The sequence below is a fragment of the Carcharhinus amblyrhynchos genome, chromosome 4, assembly GCF_965287045.1.
Source record: "Carcharhinus amblyrhynchos chromosome 4, sCarAmb.v2.hapA, whole genome shotgun sequence".
Classification (NCBI taxonomy): Eukaryota; Metazoa; Chordata; class Chondrichthyes; order Carcharhiniformes; family Carcharhinidae; genus Carcharhinus; species Carcharhinus amblyrhynchos.
In genome coordinates, this window is record NC_137327.1 from 9,384,468 (window position 1) to 9,404,750 (window position 20,283).

Here is a 20,283-nt window from a genome sequence, read left to right on the forward strand (position 1 = left end):
GACTTGGAGAGGAACTTGGAGGGGATGGCACATTAGCACTGCTACTTCACACCGCCAGGGACCTGGGTTCGACTCCCGGCTTGGGTTACTGTCTGTGTGGAGTTTGCACGTTCTCCCTGTGTCTGCATGGGTTTCCTCCAGGTGCTCCGGTTTCCTCTACATTCTGAAAGACGTACTGATTAAGTTCATTGACCCGAATAGGTACCAGACTGTGGCGAGTTAGGGGAATTTCACAGTAACGTCACTGCAGTGTTAATGTAAACCTTACTTGTGATTAATAAGTAAACTTTAACTTGCTGGTGTTCCCATGCACATGCAACCCCATTTAAGGTAGTAGAGGTCGCAGGCTTGTGTTGCAAGAACACAGTAAGAAGTCTCACAACATCCGGTTAAAATCCAACAGGTTTATTTGGTAGCAAGAGTCACTAACTTTTGGAGTGCTGCCCCTTCGTCAGGTGAGTGGAGTTCTATTCAGAAACAGGACATAGAGACAAAATCAATTTACGAAATAATGACTGGAATGTGAGTCTTTACAGGTAATCAAGTCTTAAAAGTACAGACAATGTGAGTGGAGAGAGTGTTATTTACCTGGCTTTTGCTACCAAATAAATCTGTTGGACTTCAACCCGGTGTTGTGAGACTTCTTACTGTGTTTATCCCAGTCCAATGCCGGCATCTCCATGTCTTGGAAGAAAATGGCAGACAACATTTTAGTCATCCTTTTCCTGATCTGGCTGGACCACATAGACTATAACGGGGTCCTGCTTTTGTTTGCTAAAACTGCTCATTATTCCAGGTGCTTCCTGGAATGCAAAGATAACCAGTTACAGCCAACCCCTGTCTCCTCCACCTTCACTTTTATTTCATTCTTTCATGTGATCTGGATGTCACTGGCTAGGCCAGCATTTATTGCCCCTGAAATGTTGGTGATGGGCTGACTTGAACCGCTACAGTCCGTGTGTTGTAGGTTAGGGATGGATTTTGACCCAGAGATGGTGAAGGACCAGTGCAAACTCCACACAGACGGTGACCCAAGCTAGGAATCGAACCTGGGCCCCTGGCGCTGTGAGGCAGCAGTGCTAACCACTGTGCCGTCTTGTAGCTATGGTATTTAAATGGCTGGTGCAGATCAAATTATGGCCCATGGAAGCTCCAAACATGAACGAGCTGTGTGGAGTTTGCCATCTTGTCCACCTGGCTGGAATAAGATGTACAGCAGTGAATGAGAGTTGAAACCTATTCTTTCAAATGTAAGAGCTCAAGAGTGATCCTTGATGAAGATAATTCATCAGCTGGATTTGATTTCATGTCTGGTTCAGATGGAGTAAATATTCCTATCGGTTTTTAGAGGTGTACTGATAGTTTAGAGGTTTTGTAAGGTACAGTAGTCAGCATCCATGCCTCTGAGCCAAATTATCTGGGGTCGACTCCCACCCCAGGAAGTGATGGCCATGGAAGGTGGGTTCATAATGCAGCCAATGGAGTTGAGTATTGAATCAAATGTTTTTCAACATATGCAAGCTTAAAGTTTTGAAGTTTATTTATTATTATCATAAGCAGGCTTACATTAACACTACAATGAAGTTACTGTGAAAATCCCCTAGTCGCCACACCCCGGCACCTGCTCTGGGACGCTGAGAGAGAATTTAACATGGGCAATGCACCGAACCAGCACTTTTTTTTTGGACGGTGGGTAAAAATCGGAGCATGGGGAGAATGTGCAGAGTCTGCACAGACAATGACCCAAGCCAGAAATCAAACACAGGTCCCTGGCACTGTGAAGCAGCAGTGCTGCCCACTGTGCCACCATGCGGTAAGAGTGGGAGGGATTCCAAATCAGCCCTATGATGGAGAGGAAGCTGGACTCAGTATCCATAGCTCCAGAGTAAACATGCATGTAAAAAGTGCAAGTTGCTACAGCAACCCTGACTCCCGGAATAAACTGTAACACAACCGCTGGCAATTCAGTTGGGAGAGACAGTTATTCATATATTGCGGAATAAATGGGTAAGTTAATGGACCAGATTACACAATTTGTGCATATTATGTCAATGTTATCAGAAGACATTTACTCAGGGAGGTTTATTATTTTGCTAGCAATGCTTCTACCATGTTTTCACGTTCAATAAGTACTTCATGATATTTTAATGCCGATATTATCCAGTTTGCCGCCTTAATAGATTCAGCTCAATCACTTGATCGCTTCATAAAGAGCGAGTATAAAAAGTACCAAGTCTGTAAATAACTCTCATCTGAACATCTGCGATTAAGACATGGAGGAAAACTAAATGTAACTCGTGAAGCAGATTGTGATCATGACACTTTGGTGTTTTAGTGCAAAAGTACAATTTTCAGTGATTAAGATGTGGAGCTTTACTAGTCATAGGAACAGAAGTTGGCCATTCAGCCCCTTGTGCCTATCCCATCATTCAAGACCCAATCAATGCTACGTGGGCTGAAGTTCATATTGACCTCTGTTGACACTCACCCTTTGGCACTCACCTGATGAAGGAGCAACACTCCGAAAGCTCGTGCTTCCAAATAAACCTGTTGGACTTTAATCTGATGGTGTGAGACTTCTTACTGTGCCCACCCCAGTCCAACGCTGGCATTTCCAAATCATATTGACTTCTGCTCAACCCAAAATGAGATATGGAGCTGAACTTCTAGACACTGACACTGTTGGGTGGCTGCATAATTCTGTTCTGCCAATTAGCTTGTCAGGCTTCCAGTGCCATCCTGCACCAGACCTTTTCCTGGAAGTTGGGGATTGAGAAGCATTTGGAGATTTTGGGGGTGGGGGGGTGGTGCTGAGGGGTGGGCTTGGTGGCAGCCAGGGTACGAGCCCACAAGTGACAGGTAGTTAATTTATTTAAGATCTGTTGCCATGGGTTCACAGAGACAGTGGAAAAAAAAGTGTAGCTGCCTGGAAGCGGCCTCTGAGATAGGCCAACACTCCAGGCCTACCTAATGGCTTCAGTGAAGCCACAGACCCCACTGTGGGGGGACTTTGCTTCCACGTGGCATGGTTGCTAAAGGGATTTTTAAAAAATTTTAAACTTAAAGTGGTTTGAGAGAACACTTCCATCACGGGGTGCCCTCTCCCTCACTTACCCGCAGAGATGGCTGACTGCTGCTTCTGATCTGTAACGCCTCCGACAGATCAGAAGCAGCAGTCGGCCATCTTTGTGAGTAAGTGAGGGAGAGGGCACCCCAAGACGGCTTTCTCACTTCAAGATCCATCCGCCATTCTTAATTGGATAGGGACCCTACCCTGTGGGCACTAATTGGTCAATTCCGAGAAAACCACAGCCAGGTGAGTGTTCGGTTTGATCTTGATGACAGAGTCTTGGAGCCAGTGTGCCTGTGATTCCTGGCCCTCATTACCATCGAGTAACTCACTGTTGGAAAGTACACATGTATCGGTGTTAAAGAATTTATAGAATTGTTCGACAGCCTCAAGATTTCTCAAAGGACTTTTTGAGTCTCTTGTTATAATGTTGGAAGTGCAGCAGCTAATTTTCATACAGCAAAGCTCCACAAATGTGATGAGATATTGTTCAGAATATCTTTATTTTTCAGTGCAGATTGAGGGATTAAAATTGGCCAAAAGGAAACTCCTTTGATCTGCTGTGGAAGAGTGCTATAGCTACGGTGGCATGGTGGTTAGCACTGCTGCCTCACAGCACCAGGGACTCGAGTTAGATTCCATGCTTGGGTCACTGTCTGCGTGGAGTCTGCACATTCTCCCTGTGTCTGTGTGGGTTTCCTCTGGGTGCTCTGGTTTCCTCCTCCATTTCTGGTTAGGAGCATTGACCATGCTAAATTCTCCCTCAGTATACCTGAACAGATGCCAGAGTGTGGTGACTAAGGGATTTTCACAATAACTTCATTACAGTGATGATGTAAGCCGACTTGTGACACTAATAAATAAACTTAAAGAGTCTTTTATATGCATCTGAGGACATAAACAGGACCTCATTTTAACTTCTCATCTGACGGCACGCTACAGCATTCCTACAGTAATGCATTAAAGTATCAGTTTAAATTTTGCGCCCAAATCTCTAGAGTGAGACTTTAACCTTTTGACCTTTTTACTCTGAGGTGAGTGTGCTACCTGGTTTAAGGCTAGTGGAATGGCGATTTGAACTTAGCCATGATGTCTCTCTCCTGTCTTATTGACCCAGCAGTTCACTGACACGTTCCAGCAGGCATTTACACATCGAGGTGAGGAAACTTCGGAAATAATTTATGGAGGAACTCCTGAGGCATAGTACGTGTTAATCAATCCTTCTCAAAGATTTCCAAGAGCTTAATGGTTCACATTCAAAACTGGGAAAGAAAAGTTGTGTATGATTATTCTATCATGGTTTTCCATCTCTATCACCTGTTGGTCAAATACCTTAAAGTCACTAAGTTCCTGCCCACCCCTCCCTCTGAGAAAGATTAAGCTGACAGATTGTGGGTGGCAGAGTGACACAGTATTAGCACTGCTGCCTCTCTTTACCAGGGACCCAGGTTCAATTCAGACCTTGGGTCAGCATCTGTGTAGAGTTTGTGCTTCCACCCCCCCTCTGTCTACGTGGGTTTGCTCCAGTTTCCTCCCACTCCAAAGATGTGTGGGTTAGGTTGATTGACCGTGCTAAATTACCCCTTAGTATCAGGATAAATACATGGGCTACGGGAACAGGGCCTGGGTGGGATTGTGGTCGGTGCAGACTCGATGGGCCAAATGGCTGCCTTCTGTGCTGGAGGGATTCTACGATTAAGAATCCATTATTCCTTCGTCTGCCTCAACAGATATTGATCCACTCCAGATGTTATCCCGATCTCTTTACAAGATGCAAATGTTATATCTATTTCATTATAGTTCACATTGTTGTAATAGAGCAGACCTTTTGTCTGGCAAATAAACATAGTGAACTGATTCAATTTTGCAGATGTCTGGAGCACAAAATGTCACTGAGTAGACTTGGAGAAAGCTGAGGGCAACAATATGTGTGCTTACAACATTCTTTTGAAGAGACAGAAATCTTGGACTAAAACATTATTTTTGTACAAAAGTGCTGCAAGAAACTTCCACAAGCGAATCGCAGTTCTAACGTTATTTTTCTTTGTTATGCAGGTTCCCACACCGGAAATCCGTGCTCACAGCTTGTACTTTGACCTTTCCGCTTACGGGATCGAGTTCTCCTCCACCAACAAGGAAAGCTCGGAGCCCTCGGCCTTGAGACCAGGATCACACTTAAAGATTTATGGTACTTTCCGCAACCGTTACATGGCTCTCGCTTGCCCAATGTCCGACTCCAAAGTGGTCAAGTTTCTCCGTCATACACCTAACTCATCGGTGAGTGGAATGCCAAAAAGCTCATTTCAAACTTGGCCAAACCTTTGCACAAGTCTCCTCGTTTGTTCATTCTGCTACTTTGTGTCTTCCAAAAGCCTTTTGCCAACCCTTTATTTTGTGTTAATCAATTTTTTCAGTTTGTGTTTCCTATGTCCAAATCTGAATTGCGTGTCTGTATTGAACTAAAGTCAATTATGGCATTAATCCAGGCTGCACCATTTGCAACCCTTCTCCAGTTTGACCACTGGCAATTTATCCTAACGCTGGCTTTCCGTTGCATACTGTTACAACCCACGTAATACCATATACTTGAAGATTCCCGAAGTATTTTTGTAACACAGAATACACTAACTCTACACTGTGCTAGCTACCCTTGATTATCCATTCAACTCCAAATATTCACCACAAGTAATTCTCTCTTTGCTTCCCTCTTTCCCTCCCGCTCGCTGGAAAAATTGAGGCCACAACCTGCTACTATTTCTTTTGTTGAAAGTGTGTTTAAAAAGGTTCACTTGAAGTTTGAGTTGCTGTTGCAATGTGCATTGTTTGATGCCAAATGGACAATCTGAAATCAGTCAGAATAATCCTGTACAATTTTGGCAACTGGGAGAAACAATGGTGTTCCTGTGGCCTGAAAGAAGATCGATGATGGCCATGGAATTTAAGCTCCATTTTTCAATTAAAGGAGGCAAAATGGGGAAGGTTGTTTGAATGGAAATTACTGGGGATAATTCAAAATGATGGACAGCAGGAAGCCTAAGTTCGAATCCCACCATTCTATCCATGCTGCCTCGACAACGTTAATGGGAAGCTGGAAGTAAGATGTTACTTCCTTGTCTACAGAAATATATATCATTGCACCAACCCTCTTCTCTGTTTCCTTCACTGCAACACTCAACTCCAGCAAATTAGAACAGAAAGGGGACCTCACTCTGCCTTCAATCCAAAATCCCTCCAACCTCAGTCACTGAGCTTCAATGTGCCGATGACATTTGTGGGTGTGTGCTCAAACCTCATCCGCAGGTCACTGTGTCTTCCAAAAGAAAGTGGGCTTTTCACTGAACAACCAGAAAACTAAGGTCCCTTTCCTACCAGCTCCTGCTGCATAAGAACCACCTGTCCCACCCAATCGATTAAGATCAGTGACAAGTTCCTGGAAAATGCATATCTTTTGCCATATCTTGAGAGCCTCCTCTTGACAAAGGTAAAGATGTACAGTGAAATTCACCATTGTCTTCAGTGTGTTGGCTCAGCCTTTCAGCCAGCTGAAGAATAGAATATTGGAGCGATTTGGCCAGAAGAAAAGAAAACTTAAACACACAATATTACACTTACATTCTGTAAGACTAATTTTAATGTAATCTCTGCCAGGCTTGCAAATAAACCCCCTTTAAGATATTTAATTTATAAATAATATTACCACAAATACTTTAAAAGAAAACCCTGCTTTCTGAAAGCATCAACACTTTTCTGTGTTGATTTTTGGTTCTTCATAGTTCTGACCCAGCACGGAGCACACTCCAGGGGGTCTTACCTGGCCTCCCCTCAAACACAATTAAACTAACATTTAATGACATTGATTTATTTATTTATGATCTTTTCCTAGTTGTAAACCCTTTTTACTTCATTTTTAAACTGAACACAACAAACTCTCATTATCTCTTAATGCAAATGTCTTCCCGTATGTTATTTACTTAGAGAAAATTTGGCTTGGCTGTAGCTATATGTCTTCGACACCTACACACACACACACACACACACACACACACACACACACACACACACACACACACACACACACACACACAATGGGCTGCAAATCCCCACAACTCTGAGTCAACCATGTTGGACTCCACATGTAGCACCTTGAAAATGATGGAAATCTTGCCCAGCATTTCCATTAATGAAGAGAATCATTGGCAAAATTGTACAGTCGGTGGAATCATTGTCAAGGCTTGTAACATTCTGGCTGCTATATCCTTCTATTTTCGGAAGAATATAAAGACTTTAGAGAGGGTGCAGACTTGGATGTATACGACACAATTTCAGTTTTACGACATGAAACCTGGAGAGTGGTGACAGACAATAAGAGAATAGAAACTAGAGGAATAGTTGAAATGGTGGCAGATCATGTTTCATACAAGGAATGACCAAATTATATATCTTGGGAGGGAGAATGGGGAGAGGCAATGTAAAATTATGGGTACAATTCTGAAGGAGGTGCATGAACAGTGACAATGGAGATGTATATGCATGATGTGGACAAGCATTGGACTGGGGTAATCACAGTAAGAAGTCTCTCAACACCAGATTAAAGTCCAACAAGTTTTTGGTTGCACAAGCTTTGAGTGCTGCTCCTTCGTCAGGTGAGTTGTGTTCACAAACAGGGCATACAAAGACACAAACTCAATTTACAAGATAATGGTTGGAATGCAAGTCCTTTCCTGTAGCGCATCAGGTAGGCTGAGTTGCAGGAGTATGTACTGTGTACCTAGTGGATGGTGTTCTCATGTGAGATGATAGTATGCGGGTCGATGATCTGGCACTTCTTGCTGAGGTTACTATGGCAGGGTTGTGTGGTGTCGTGGTGACCATTCTCCTGAAAGCTGGGTAGTTTGCTGTGGACAGTGGTCTTGGGCAACTCAGCCAACGTTGTCTATCTGATACACTGCAGGAAAGGATGTCCCGAGGCATGGTACATTGTGGAGACCATGCAGACTCTACGACAACGGATGAATGAACGCCCCTTGACAATCACCAGGCAAGAGTGTTCTCTTCCTGTTGGGGAACACTTCAGCAGTCATGGGCATTTAGCCTCTGACCTTTGGGTAAGCATTCTCCAAGGCAGCCTTCATGACAGCACAGAATCACTGAGCAGAAACTAAAAGTCAGGTTCCACACACATGAGGACGGCCTCAACCGGGATCTTGGGTTCATGTCAGACTATCTGTAACCCCCACGAGTTGCCTGGGCTTGCAAAATCTCACTAACTGTCCTGGCTGGAGACAATGCACATCTCTTTAACCTGTGCTTAACCCTCCCTCCACTCACGTTATCTGTACCTTTAAGACTTGATTACCTGTAAAGATTTGCGTTCCAACCATTATTTTGTAAATTGAGTTTGTATCTTTATATGTCCTGTTTGTGAACACAACTCCACTTACCTGATGAAGGAGCAGTGCTCTGAAAGCTTGTGGCTTGTGCTACCAAATAAACCTGTTGGACTTTAACCTGCTGTTGTGAGACTTCTTACTGAAATATATGCACACATTGGAGGTGATGGCTGGGCACACTTATAGCTCTAAAGCAGCTTAAAAAGCATAAAAGTTCCTGGGCTTTATAAATAGTGGCACGGTACTCAACAACAAGGCCGTTAAGTTCAACATGGATAGAATACCTGTTCAGCCTCAACTAGACTATTATGTCCAGTTTTCAATATTACTCTTCAAGAAAGATGTGAAGGATATATAATATATTTCTGATTATGGTTCCAGGGATGAGTTATGTGGATTGGAGATGGACAGCATTGTTCTCATTAGAGTAGAGAAGGTTAGGAAGAGTAAAATCAGAGCAGAAAATGCTGGGATTATTGAATTACCCTAACTGGAGTACTTGTAAGTGATGGCCTGGTGATATTGTTGCTGGACTATTAATCCAGAAACTAAGCTAATGTCCTGGGGACCCGGGTTTGAATCCCACCACAGCAGGTGGTGGAATTTGAATTCCATATAAAAAATCCGAAATTAAGAACCATTGTTGATTGTTGGAAAAACCTATTTGGTTCACTAATGTCCTTTTTAGGGAAGAAAATCTGGCCTACATGTGGGGCAGCACAGTGGTTAGCTCCTCTCAGCGCCAGGGACCCAGGTTCAATTCCAGACTCAGGTCACTGTCTGTGTAGAGTTTGCACATTCTCCCTGTGTCTGCCTGAGTTTCCTCTGGGTGCTCCGATTTCCTCCCACAGTCCAAAGATGTGCGAGTTAGGTTGATTGGCCATGCTAAATTGCCCCTCAGTGTCAGTGGATTAGCAAGGTAAATATAAGGAGTTGAGAGTGGGGCCAGGGTGGGATTGTGGTTGCTGCAGACTCGATGGGCCGAATGGCTTCCTTTTTGCTCTGTAGGGATTCTGTGACTCCAGAGCCACAGCAGTGTAGTTGATGCTCAACTGCCATTGGGCAACTAGGGATGGGTAATAAATGCACAAAAAAAAAACCTTACAAAGAGAGGATCAGAGTTCTGATGAAATTTCAGGTCTGTGATCTGTGAACTCTTTTTCTCTCTCTCTCCACGGATACTGCCAGACCTGCAGAGTACATTATTTTTGTCTTACCCGTTTCCAGCGACTGCAATAAGGTTGAGAGAGGATTTGAAAGAGGTGTTCAAAATCACGAGGGGTTGGGACAGATTAGAGGGAGAGATGCTGTTCTCACTGGTGGAAGGGTAGTGGTCAGATAATATTGATTCAAGGTGTTTAGCAAAAAGCTCAAAGGTAACATAGGGAAAATCTTTGAAGTTGTTATTGATCTCGATTTGGAAGGCACGACTTGAGAGACCTGGTGGGGGGAAGGCAGTTTCAATCATGGCTTTCTATCGGGAATTGGATAAGCACGTGAAGGGATAGGCTTTGCAAGTTTACATGGTAAAGGATAAGGAAGTGGAACTGGCCAAATCTTGCCGAGAGCCAGCACAGGTTTGGTGGGCTGAATGGCCTTGTTCTGTGTTTGTATGATTCTGTTCTAAGCTATTCTAAGCAACCGGTCTGTGTAAAAATCAGTAAGATGTTTGAAGTTTTACTCCATACCTTCCATTGTGTTCATAACTAGAACATATTAATGATGAGGGAGTGCAATTGTTGATTGTTTTGTCTTATGTGCCTTTCTGTGAATGAGAATCATCTACCCCAGTATGAATATAAACAGGTCAGGCAGTAGTTAAATGGTTGACTTATGCTTGTGTCAACTTTTTGTGCTTCTTTGCCCTTGAGCATATATTAATCTGGAGACAGTTATAGGTGAAGGTCTATTCATTATACACTATTGTGTTCCCTGTCCTTTCGATCCACAAGGCTATTTTTCATTCTGTTCTCCAAGGACTTTGGTGCATATCTTGAATTTGAAGGTAGAAGCAATTTAATGAGAGCATAACACTGCAGATATACTCCATTCAATAAACCAGAATATTGATGCTGGCGATCAGGTGAAGCTTGTCTGACTTTGTAGTTGAGATAGAACATAGAACATTACAGCACAGTTCAGGCCCTTCGGCCCTCAATGTTGTGCCGAGCTATGTCCAATCCCAAGATCAAGCTATCCTCTCCCTATCATTCTGGAGATGCTCTCTTTAGTAGAAAAAAATCACTTGTTACTAAACGTCAGATTATTTTGCCCAGTTGCTCTTTGTATTACAAGTAAGAGCTGATGATAGAGTCATAGAGGTTTACAGCATGGAAATGGGACCCTCGGCCCAACTTGTCCATGCTGCCCAGTTTTTATCACTAAGCTAGTCCCAACTGCCCACATTTGGCCTCTGTATCCCTCTATTCCCATTGTACCCATGTCTATATGGTTTTTAAAAGGTACTACTACCTCTGACAGCTCATTCCACACACTCACCACTCTGTATGAAAAATTTGCCTTTTGTATCTCTCCTCTCTCACCTTAAATCTATGCCCTCTAGTTTTAGACTCCCCTCCTTTGATAATGTTGACTATCTACTTATCTTTTATTCATTCATGGGACATGGGTTTTGCTGGCTGCCCATCCCTAGTTACCCAAGGGCAGTTGAGAGTCAACCACATTGCTGTGGCTCTGGAGTCACATGTAGGCCAGACCAGATCAGGACAGCAGATTCCTTTCCGTACAGGGCATTAGTGAATCAGATGGGTTTTTCCAAAAATCGACAATGGTTTCATGGTCATCAGTAGATTCTTAATTCCAGGTTTTTTTTTATTGAATTCAAATTCCATCATTTGCCGTGGCAGGATTTGAACCCTGATTCCCAGGGCATTAGCTGAGTTTCTGGATTAATAGCCTAGTGGTAATAACACTAGGCCACCGCCTCCCCATCTATGCCCCTTGTTATTTTATAGACCCTATAAGATCATCCCTAAGCCTCCTATGCTCCAGGGAGAAAAGTCCCAGTCTATCCAGTCTCTCCTTATAACTCAAACCATCAAGTTCTGGTGGCATCCTAGTAAATCCTTTCTGCACTCTTTCTGGTTTCATAATATCACCCTATTATGACCAGAACTGTTCACAGTATTTCAAGTGTGGCCTTACCTATGTCTTGTACAACTTCAGCAAGACATCCCAACTCCTGTATTCAATGTTCTGACCAATGATACTAAGCATACTGAATGCCCTCTTCACCACTTTGTCCAAATGTGACTCCACTTTCAAGGAGCTGTGATTCTGTGTTCCTAGATCTCTTTGTTCTGTAACTCTCCCCAACACCCTACCATTAACTGAGTAGTCCTGCCCTGGTTCGATCTACCAAAATGTATCATCTCACATTTATTTGTTGGCCCAATTGATCAAGATCCCTTTGCAATCTTTATAACCTTCTTCACTGTCTACTATGTAACTATATCTTGGATACCATCCCCTGAGTTTTCCCAACATTGTCCTCTATGAATTGCCATTTTATAGTTGAGTTGGTACTAAGATGGAGTCAGCAGCATAATGTTTAATATCAGCTGAAATGCTCTTCTAGAATAAAGATTCTATCATTCTATGGTACTACACCCGAAAAGGGGATTGCCAACCATAGACTTCCAGTAGGTTGGTCCATGATTCTGCTTGGCAAAGGATTGCGGTGGTTTGCAGTTGCCTTCTGCAATATGGCTGAGCAGGACACACTCCCACTCTTATTGTCTGCCATCAGGCACGCTGGAAAGATGTACAAGTTGAGAATCAACCTATTTGGCAATATTATGAACGCATCTTCCGTGGCCATCAAATCCTGAAGTGGGACTTGAACCTGGAGCTTCTGACCCAGATGTGGGGGAATACTACCACTGCATCACAAGACTTACATTTGGTCTGTCCACTTTGAGATGTAGAAAAAGCAGATCAGAGAGAGAGAGACTAAGTTTTCGTTTTAGGTAAATCAAAATCAAAAGATTTTGGATTTTCTAATTTTCACTCCATCAGCTCATCAATTAATCCAAAAAGTCACATCCCAAGTCCTCTCTTGTACACCCATCAGCTCTGTTGTTCTTGACTTCCATTGCTCGGTGGATCAAGTCTAGATTTTTATCTCCACTCTCTACCCCGGCCTCCATTCACTTTGGCACTGGACGATGGCTGAGCCAGTCTGCTGCCCCTACTCTAGCATTTCTGGTTTCTGCCTCATCTACACTCCCAACTCAATGTTTCATCTCGCTGCCTTTCTTTCCTGCAAAAACAACTTTGCATGTCGCTTTCTTTGACCCTGCACCATCGAGCACACCCTATCCCCTGCCTTACCCTGGCCTCGCTCTCTTCTAGAACACTTGAAGCGAAGGGGTGCCATAAAACAGTAGCAGTTGTTGTTGTCACTGCAAGGTGGATATTGTCTTCACATAAGTTTAACACTACTTTCCTGCTGCCTTTCTCTATTTATGTGTTGAAAATTGAACTGCTGCACCCACTGCCATAGAAACAGCTTGGTGTCTGGTGTTGTAATACCAATGTCATAGAGATTTACAGCATGGAAACAGGACCTTTGACTCAACTTGTCCGTGCTGCCCTTTTCTTTTAACCACTAAGCTAGTCCCAATTGCCTGCATTTGGCCCATATCCCTCTGTACCCATCTTACCCATGTAACTGTGGAAATGCTTTTTAAAAGGCAAAATTGTACCCGCCTCTACCACTACCTCTGGCAGCTTGTTCCAGACACACTCCACCTCCTGGGCAGAAAAAATTACCCCACTAGACCCTTATGTATCTCTCCCCTCTCACCTTAAACCTAAGCCCTTGTGTCAAGCTTTGATGTGGTTTGGAGAATACTTAGTTCTTGTGGGCAATCGCAGGAACAGAAAGTGACTGACGGGAACTAACAGAATATCTCCTTTCCGCACAATAAACACGACAGCCGCAACTGGGTTTCCGTTGGATGCGTGCCTAATTTTAATTTAATTTCGCTACTGAACTAATGTGATGCTAATGCATAATGAATTGATTAAAGACTGGATCCTTTTCATTTTACTCATTGATGCACATAAAAGCTAAACTCAGCTTATCTCCATCCATCCAATTTGACAAAGTTGCTATTTATTTGAAGTATTGATGATGATACCTTTCAGCCTATTCAGTGCTAAGTTATTGATACATCAGTTACCGCTCAGCAATTAATCATCGGAAAATGATCCTGCCAGCGAAGGGTGAAGCAATCAATGGTCAAAATGTTGGTGGGCTTTGTCCTGTTGCAAACGATGAGAATTGTCTTTCATTTGATCGACTGCTCCAAAAACCCATTCTCAGTCACCTTCAGAGAGGGGCTCGGTGCTTTATGATACAGCCCTTTAGGCATCTGAGATATACCCAATAAATTAACCACTGGCCTTCCATTCCAAAGGTGTGTGCTGTGATCCCAACATTGATATTGTTCCCAGTCTTCTCTCAAGAGCGTCAGTGATTGATGTTCTTCATGTCCCACGCTGGTTTATTTTCTACGTGCTTGAGTCTAAGCTTGACAGCAAGGGGGAGTGACGTACATGGCTTAGCGATCACAGTGCTCAAGTTCAAACAAGCAGTCCGCAATGGTTTTATGCATCATGTGAGCATGTTACACCGCGGTAATTCCATTAATTGCAATGAGCAACGCCAGTGAAGGGGTAGTAATGCAGGTCATAAAATTAAAGTTTATTTATTTGAACACAAGTAGGCTTACATTTACACTGCAATGAATTTACTGTGAAAATCTCCGAGTCACCTCACTCTGGTGCCTCTTCGGGTACACTGAGGGAGATTTTACCATGATCAATTCACCTAACCTGCATATCTTTGGGCTGTGGGGAGAAACCAGAGCACCCAGAGGAAATCTGTGCAGACATGGGAAGAATGTGCAGACTCCACACAGACAGTGATCCAAGCCGGGAATCGAACCCGGATCCATGGCATTGTGAGGCAACAGTGCTAGCCACTGTGCCACCTTGTCGCTCCATAAAAATATTGAAAGCAGGAGTAGGCCATTCAGACCTTCGAGCCTGCTCCACCATTCATTTTGATCATGGCTGATATACCTTGATCCATTTAGCCCCAAGAGCAATGTCTAATTTTCTCTTGAAATCGCACAACGTTTTGGCCTCCACTACATTTTGTGGGAGTGAATGCCATACATTCACCAACCTCTGGGTGAAGAAATTTCTCCCCACCTCAGCTCTAAAAGGTTTACCCCTTACCCTCAAATTATGATCCCTAGAGAGGAAACCCGCACAGACACAGGGAGAATGTGCAAATTCCACACAGACAATCATCTGAGGCTGGAATTGAACCTGGCACTGAGGCAGCAGTGCTAAGCACTGGGCTACCCTATTTTACTGAATTCAAATTCCACCAACTGCTGTGGTGGGATTGGAACCTGGGTCCCCAGAGCATTAGCTGTGTTTCTCGATTAATAGGTTAGCAACAATACCACTGGGCTACCGCCTCCTGCACACGATGCCTAGATCTTAAAAGACCTTTTTTGCGTAGGGTGAAAGGTCAGGAACAAATGCCTGGTCCACAAATAGTTGTGTAAATCCTAAGGGTCATAAAATTTGGAGGACAGCTACCCATGTGGAAAATATGTTATATGATCCTTCATTGCAGGCCCTGTTAATTTAGTGATTGAACTCCTCTCGGCCTTTATCCCAGATCATGTGGTTTCAGCCTCATTTGAGTTAATTATTTGATCCTAATGAGTTGTAACATCCAGTTTTGGCCTCCTTAGTTAGGAAGGGATACACTTGCACTGGAGAAAGTTCAAAGAAAGTTCTCAAGGCTGATTCCTGAGATGAAGGGACAGTCTTGTTTTCAGGGCTCCGTAGAATCCCATAGGGCGTAAGGAGGCCATTCAGCCCATCGGGTCTGCACCTATCGCAATCTCATCCAGGCCCTACCCCCATGCATTTACCCTGGCTAGTCCCCCTAAGGGGCAATTTAGCGCGGCCAATCCACCTAACCTGCAGACCTTAGGACATCATCTTGTGATGAAAGGTTGACCAGATCTGTCTAATCCCTCCCTGCTAGGTCATGATGTTCAGTTTATGCCTGGGCCTAACTGACTTGATCTGACAGCAGAGAGGATTGTACAGAGGATTTTCTTGAACTGGCTAATGATCATAGAATCCCTGCAGTGTAGAAGGAGACCATTTGGCCCAGCAAGCCCACACTGACAATAATCCCACACTGGCTTGAGCAGGGTGGCATGATGACAGTGGTTGGTGCTGCTGCCTCACAGCAATGTTGTATTCCAGATAGTTCCATTGTACGCTGGCATAATGAATTCAGTGTGACCCATGAGGTTGGGCTGGTGGGACCTCCTCGTGAACCTGCTCCTGGGCTTGCAAAGTTTGCCAGAAACAGGTCCAGGCGACCGAGGGGGTCATCAGACCTGACTGTCTGCCCCTCTACTGTGGCCATAATAGCGGCCGGGTGCTCCTGGGGAGGGAGTATGCGGTGTCCGAGGGCACAGTTGATGCCTTCCATGCCTGCTGGGCATCGCAGAGATGGGGTGCATTATTAACCCTTTTAATCACGTTTTGATTTGATGTTTTAAGTTTGCTTTCCACTTTGTCCTTTGTTCCAGGTGGTTCCTTTCCTTTTGGGAGCTGCCCCTTTTGAGTTGTACCTAAGTTAATTTGATATAGTTGACTTGTTTGGCCAAAAAGCTTGGTCATTATTGCCTGTCCAATCAGGGAGCCTCATCTCTATAGAAATATGGGAGTGTCAGGCCCCCTGGCATTCCTGAGTCTGACTTTGTACCAGACATGTTCTTGGTATAGAATATAGTTTGTAAATAAAGGGAATCTGGCCTCTAAGGAGTTATTTCAGTTGGGAAAGAAGACCTCCCTGTTTCCAATTTATTTCTAATATTACACAGTTTGAATTAGTGTCCTTTTTAACTGCTGAACTGGATTAATCTATCAACTGACACACTTCTTATGGAGACCACTATCAGGTAACCTCTCACTGTGCTTCACAATGAATAGAAGAAATAAAGAAACTTTAAATACCAATGGAAAGGTTGAAATTTAAGAGGAGCCATGGGTAGCATAGAAGTGGCATAATATACTATTAGTCTTAACACACTGTGCAATTCTCATGTGAATTAACTTATCAATTAATTAGTGCATTTTCCTGATCTGGAGCTATATGAGGTAGAGGACCAGAAACCAGTCTTCTGATTCCCTCCACTAGAACGACGTGATTATATCAGGGGTTACGGGGAAAAGGCAGGAGAATGGGGATGAGAAAAATATCAGCTGTGATTGAATGGTGGAGCAGACTCGATGGGCCGAGTGGCCTAATCCTATGTCACCTGGTCTTACAGACATGACAATGAGAAGACTAGGGAAGAGCTTTATTTGCTAAAAGATTCCTTCTGTTATTGAACAAGCAATGCTAGTTTCATCATCACTGAGATACCACGAGATAATCTATCACATAACACATGGCCTGAGGCCATTGCAATAAATAGATACTGCCTATTAAATATTGCAGACCTATTTTTATCACTGTGCTTGCTACATAGTTCAGCCATGAAATAACCCATCCATGAACATTGACTAGTCAATCCATTGTAAATACTTTTATATTAGAAACAGGAATGGATTATGAAGCCTAATCTTAATAGGATAGTTGTCACATATCCCCTCCCCCTTTTTGTCAGGATTTTATTGGCTTCAATCTGCTCTCCTTGGTTCAAAGCAACCACAAAGATTTCTTGTATTAACCAGACACCTTTTAATTCTCAACACAGCTTTTATACTTGATATTACACAGAAATGCTTAGCAATTTCAACACAGAAATGGGTGGCACAGTGGTTAGCACTGCTGCTTCATTGTGACAGGGACCCAGGTTCAACTCCAGCTTTGGGTCATTGTCTGTGTGGAGTTTGCACATTCTGCGTGGGTTTCCTCCGGGTGCTCTGGTTTTCTCCCACAGTCCAAAGATGTACAGGTTAGGTGTGTTGACCACGCTAAATTGTCCCTTAATGTCCCGGGATGTGTAGGTTAGAGGGATTAGCGGGCTAAATATGTGGGGTTATGGGGATAGGGCTGAGATGGCATTGTTCTCGATACAGACTTGATGGGCTGAATGGCCTCCTTCTCCTTCATGATTCTATGAAACAGGCCATTTGACCCAACTGGTTTTGGGCTTAGTTTTATACTTGACATCAGCCTCATCCTACCATACTTCATCACAGTCTATCAGTGCAGACTCGATGGGCCAAAGGGCATTGTCTGTTGCCATGATCCTTCTGTTCATTTCTCCATCGTATTTACCGAGCCTTCCTTTGAATGCATTTATTCTGTTCCCCTCAACTGGTTCATCTGGTGGCATTTTCAACATTCGAACTGCCCTGGAGACAAAAAGGTTTCTTTTGAATTTCCTGCTGGGTTTAATAGTGAGTGCTTTCGAATTGTGACTCCCAAGTTTTGATCTCTTGCATGTGAGGAGACATCACCTCCCTCTCACTTCTTGTTGCGCCACTTCATAATTCCATCTTCATCTCAAAAGATACTTCAAATTTTCATTTCACTGAGTCTTTAATCGTGCACTGTGACTTTTCCCAGGCCACCCACTCGCGTGATTGTGTATCGATGTGTGTGCATGCGTGCACATGTATAATTTAGAAAATCAACAGTGGAGTGAAAAAAGGTCATGAGAAAATTTATTCCCCAAATATTTTGGAACTTTGGGAAAACATTCAACAAAGTGTCACAGAAAAGACTTATTGAGATGGTAGCCCATGCCATTAAGCGGAAAGTGGCAGCAGAGATAACAAAATTGGGTCTGCGATTAGAAGGAAAGACCATAAGGTATAGGAGCAAAATTAGGCCACTCGGGCCATCGAGTCTGTTCTGCCATGCAATCGTGGCTGATATTTTTCTCATCTCCATACTCTTGTCTTTTCCCCATAACCCCTGGTCCCCTTATTAATCAAGAACCTATCTATCTCTGTCTTAAAGACACTCAATGATTTGGCCTCCACAGTCTTCTGCAGTAAAGAATTCCACAGATTCACCAATCTCTGGCTAAAGAAATTACTCCTCATCTCTGTTCTAAAGGATCGTCACTTTAGCCTGAGTTTGTGCCTTCTGGTTCTAGTTTCTCCTACTTGTAGAAACATCCTCTTCACGTCTACTCTATCCAGGCCTCGCAGGGTCCTGTAAGTTTCAATAAGATTCCTCATCCTTCTGAACTCCAATGAATACAGACTGAGTATCCTCATCCATCCCTCATACGACAAGCTCTTCATTCCAGGGATCATTCTTGCGAACCTCCTTTGGACCCTTTCCAAGGCCAGCACATCCTCCCGTAGATACAGGGCCAAAACTGCTCAAAATACCCCAAATGAGATCTGACCAGAGCCTTATACAGCCTCAGAAGAGTATCCCTGCTCTTGTATTCTAGCCCTCGTGACATGAATACTAACATTGCATTCGCCTTCCTGACTGTCGACTGAACCTGCACGTTAATCTTAAGAGAATCTTGAACAAGGACTCCCAAGTCCATTTGTGCTTCTGATTTCCTAAGCGTTTCCCCATTTAGAAAATAGTTTATGCATAACCTCACACTTTTCCACATTGTATTCCATCCGCCACTACTTTGCCCACCCTCCTAACCCGTCCAATTCCTTCTGCAGCCCCTCTGCTTCCCCGCTACCTGTCCCTCTACATATCTTTGTATCATCTCCAAACTTAGCAACAGTGTCTCCAGTTCCTTTTTCCAAATCATCAATGTATATTGTGAAAAGCTGTGGTCCCAGCACTGACCCCTGAGGCACACCACTAGTCATTGGCTGCCATCCTGAAACCGACCCCTTTATCCCCCCCTTCTGCCAGTCAGCCAATCCTCTACCCATGTCAAGATCTTACCCTTAACACCATGGGCTCTTAACTTATTTAATAGTCTCCTATGCGGCATCTTGTCAAAGGCCTTTTGGAAATTTAACTAAATCATGTCCACTGGTTCTCCTTTATCTAACTTTCTTGTTACCTTCTCAAAGAACTCTAACAGGTTTATTTGACATGACCTCCCCTTGACGAAGCCATGCTGACTCAGTCCTATTTTATCATGCACTTCCAAGTACTCCACGATTTCACCTTTAATAATGGACTGTAAAATCTTGCCACTGACTAAAGCCTGGCTAACTGGCCAATAATTTCCCATCCGTTGCCTCCCTCCCTCCTTAAACAGTGGTGTTACTTTCCAATCCTCTGGGACCTCCCTACCTCCAGTGATTCCTGAAAGATCACCACCAATGCCTCCACAATCTCCTCTTTTAGCTATCTCTTTTAAAGTCTTTTAAAGATGTAGTCCATCTGGTCCAGGTGATTTATCCACCTTTAAACCTTTTAGCTTCCCCAGAAATTTCTCTGGCCATGACACACACTTGTACCCCTTGATTCTCCTGGAGCTCTGGTATCCCACTGATGTCTTCACTGTGAAGACTGATGCAAAGTAACTATTCAGTTCCTCTGCTATTTCTTTGTTTCCTATTGTTATTGCTCCAGCCTCATTTTCCAGTGGTCCAATGTCTATTTTTGCCCCTCTCTTACCTTTTATCTATTGAAAAAAACTTCCTATCTTTTATATTACTAGCTAGCATACAATCATATTTCATCTTCTCCTTCCTTATTGCTTTTTTAGTTGCCCTTTTCTCATTTTTAAAGGCTTCCCAATCCTTTGGCTTCCCACTAATCCTTGCCACTTTGTATGCTTTTTCTTTTGCTTTTATGCTGTC

At 43.5% G+C, this 20,283-nt stretch overlaps 1 protein-coding gene across 1 annotated transcript in view; it reads left to right on the plus strand.

Moving 5' to 3' along the window:
- Window positions 1-20,283, plus strand: part of LOC145341777 (uncharacterized) — a 127,321-nt gene that overhangs the window by 84,751 nt on the left and 22,287 nt on the right. Inside the window, exon 3 of the mRNA XM_080186702.1 lies at window positions 5,126-5,347. Within this exon, the coding sequence (XP_080042828.1) occupies window positions 5,126-5,347 (222 nt within the window). The remainder of the gene's footprint in view (window positions 1-5,125; window positions 5,348-20,283) is intronic.